This window comes from Perognathus longimembris, chromosome 13 (assembly GCF_023159225.1).
Source record: "Perognathus longimembris pacificus isolate PPM17 chromosome 13, ASM2315922v1, whole genome shotgun sequence".
NCBI lineage: Eukaryota > Metazoa > Chordata > Mammalia > Rodentia > Heteromyidae > Perognathus > Perognathus longimembris.
In genome coordinates this window covers 20,650,857-20,653,893 of record NC_063173.1, presented here as the reverse complement: position 1 = coordinate 20,653,893, position 3,037 = coordinate 20,650,857, and the positions used below count along the sequence as shown (strand labels likewise).

Below are 3,037 nucleotides of genomic sequence, written 5' to 3'. Positions count from 1 at the left end.
AAGTTCTCAGGCCCTGAGTCCAAGCCCCAGGACTGGCAAAAAAAAAAAAAAAAAAAAAAAAAAAAAAAAAAAAAGTCTTTGGAATCAGGATTTTTAAAAGTATAAACTCAATGTCATCAAAAATGTCAGAACTTTTTTCTAGATGTGCAACTCAATATTTGTTCTTAGCTATTTTCACAAGCCCTTTCTCTAGCACCATGATGTTTTGCTATCTAATTATCAAAAACTTTAACGGAGTGGGTACCGCCCAGTGATGGTGTAGAGCTACTTTGATCCTATTGCTGAGATCTAGAGACTTAGGAGTGACATTTGTAACAATATAAAAGCTCCTCCTGGTGAGCACAAGACCTAATATAAGGGTCACAGTTGAGGCGCTGCAACGCAATTCATCAGCTGACTCAGGCTGTTCTATGTCAGTGCAGTATCAGCTGGTAGCACAGGTGAGAGATCTTCTCTGATAGCATTGTATGGTAAGTCATCTTTAAGTTTATTTTTCAAATTTCATGAGAATTCATGTAAGTTATTCCATAAATAGCATGCTGTGTGTTCACAGTAAGATGTTAAAAGCATGGAATTTGGTTAAATACAATATATAACAATGACAGTGTGAATTAAATCCTTTGGAGATTTTTTTAAAAATTACTGAAATTGCAGAAAGTTAAGAAACATTTAGCAAGATATGCTTTGGAAGCTTTTCAATTTTTTAAAATTAAAACGGGCTGGTATTATATGAATAATTCTGATGTAAATAATGTGGATTAAGTGAATTAAATTATCTTTTACCTAGAGTGTTTATTTTCTGGTTCATAGAGAGCTCACTCTGAATACTGAAGTTGGAAAAGTTCCCTTTCATTGCCAAATAGTAACTTCCTTTACATAATACACTTTTCTCTTCTGAAAGTTGTGAATGAATTCAGTGATGTTTTAAAGTCGTTTTCAACTTTTGTCATGGCATTCTTGTGGAGGAGCTCACTTCTTTTAAGAAGGAAACAAAGCAGAGCTGTCTGGGGTCATCAGGTGAGGGGACCAAGCTCCTGTCCTCTTGCCACAGTGCTCATTTGGGGCACGGACCAAGGAAAAGTTTCACTACTCTACCCAAACCTGTTTGCTTTACAGTGAACAGTGATGTAGCAGGTTCCAAAATTTCTTAGGTGGCTTTTAAGGGATATGGTTTAAAATGCTCCTTTAAAATAGTGCCATAGATATTATGTGCTTTAAGAGAACAATAAGCATTTAGAAAAAGAAAAAGTATTCCTGTAAGAATAGCCTTGGAAATTATTGAACTGCAGAACAGGCAAAAATATTCTATATATGAAAGCTTTGCCAGCAAAAGAGACCCAAAAATTACTTTTTAAAAAAGTATAGTTCCTAATGAAGTGAGTTAAAGGAATAGGAGTAGACACATAGTAAGAACTAAATTTCAAAATGCTGTCTGGGTCTCAACTGGTAGAATGCCTCCCTAACAAATACAAGACCCTGAATTCAAACTCCAACACTACCAAAAATGTATAAAGTTTAAAATGTGTCGTACAAGTAAATCTGTACAATTTCTAAATGTTTTTACCCATACTTTTTAATGCTATGAAGAAAACAAAAATCAGAGGAAAGTTGTTGTTTAGGATTATTATGGAGTACCCAAAAATGAAATTTCATCATGAAAACAGTATTTGCTAACCAATTTACTTAATTCTGAGATAAATTTGAATCACATTTATTTGTAACCAACATAAATCAGGGGAGTGAGTCTTCAAAAGAAAGGTAGTTTAAAATTCATATGTATTATGTGGCTTAAATTCATAAATTAAAACACAGAAGAAACCTCAAAAAGCTGCCTAACTAAAAGTCATCTGATGAGTTTCTCAGTGAAAATGTGTGTACATGTGATGTTACTAATTTATCCAGAATCTAAAGATGCCCGTTCCAAAAGCCTCTCATGAAAATCAGCTTAACTCCTGGTTGGGATTACACAATGAAAATTGCTGTGAATGTATTTATATAGCTTGTAACACTGAGAATGTTTTTGTTTATTTGTTTTGTTTTTTGTTGCCAGTCCTGGGGCTTGGACTCAGGACCTGAACACTGTCCCTGGCTTCTTTTTGCTCAAGGCTAGCACTCTACCTCTTGAGCCACAGCCCCTCTTCCGGCTTTTTTCTATATATGTGGTGCTGAGGAATCGAACCCAGGGCTTCATGTATACAAGGCGAGCACTTTACCACTAGACCATATTCCCAGCCCATGTTTTTGAGTGTTATAATTTTGCTGTTTCTTGTAGGGAAGATGATGTCTACCAAAGACATGGCTAAAGTAATGATTGTCCTGATTGTAATTTGCTTTCTTACAAAAACGGATGGCAAACCTATTAGGTAAGTATTACAGCCTACACTTCATTGGGAAGGTCTAGGACTGGCTTGTTTTATTTGATTGTTTGGTGGTGGCTTTTTAAAGGTTATTTTTGTTATGATTTGGACATGGGAAGCTAATAAAGTGGTCCTCTTCTGCTTCTGTTCCTCCTAGGAAGAGAGCGGTCAGTGAAATACAGCTTATGCATAATCTGGGCAAACACCTGGCCTCCATGGAGAGAGTGGAATGGCTGCGTAAGAAGCTGCAGGATGTGCACAATTTTGTTAGCTTTGGAGCCCAACTAGCTGCCAGAGAAGGGGGTTACCAATGGTTCCCTAAAAAGGAGGATAATGTCCTCATTGACAACTTGCAAAAAACTCTTGGAGAGGGAGACAAAGCAGATGTGGATGTATTAGCGAAGGCCAAATCTCAGTAAAATACAGCTATGATCAGGCTGCTGCTCTAGACAGCAACAATATTAGAGGTTGTTAACTCTTTTTCAAGCTGTATTAAGATTACAATGTGCCAATCCTATCACCAAAATTTGCATGTGATCCATTGACAGCTTTCCTGACATTTTTGGATCATCTCATAAAAGAAGAAATCACACATTTCATGTCTTCTCTTCCTAATAAAACAAAATAAAACTTTAATGATCATGAATGGAAACATGTGGGTTTCTTGTCATTAAAAGTAT

General features: G+C 36.1%; 1 protein-coding gene across 1 annotated transcript; it reads left to right on the top strand.

Moving 5' to 3' along the window:
- Nucleotides 1–274: 274 nt before the first annotated feature.
- Nucleotides 275–2,776, top strand: LOC125362303 (parathyroid hormone-like). Its single transcript, XM_048361086.1, has 3 exons — nt 275–335; nt 2,273–2,363; nt 2,515–2,776. The coding sequence occupies exons 2-3, from the start codon at nt 2,278–2,280 to the stop codon at nt 2,774–2,776; spliced, it is 348 nt and encodes a 115-aa protein (XP_048217043.1). The 5' UTR covers nt 275–335; nt 2,273–2,277.
- Nucleotides 2,777–3,037: the final 261 nt, after the last annotated feature.

Bases quoted from the DNA above. Each gene is read 5' to 3' on its own strand.
- LOC125362303 (XM_048361086.1), top strand. From the start codon at position 2,278: ATGATGTCTACCAAAGACATGGCTAAAGTAATGATTGTCCTGATTGTA. The intron at 2,364-2,514 runs GTAAGTATTACA...TGTTCCTCCTAG, and splicing joins ACGGATGGCAAACCTATTAG to GAAGAGAGCGGTCAGTGAAA.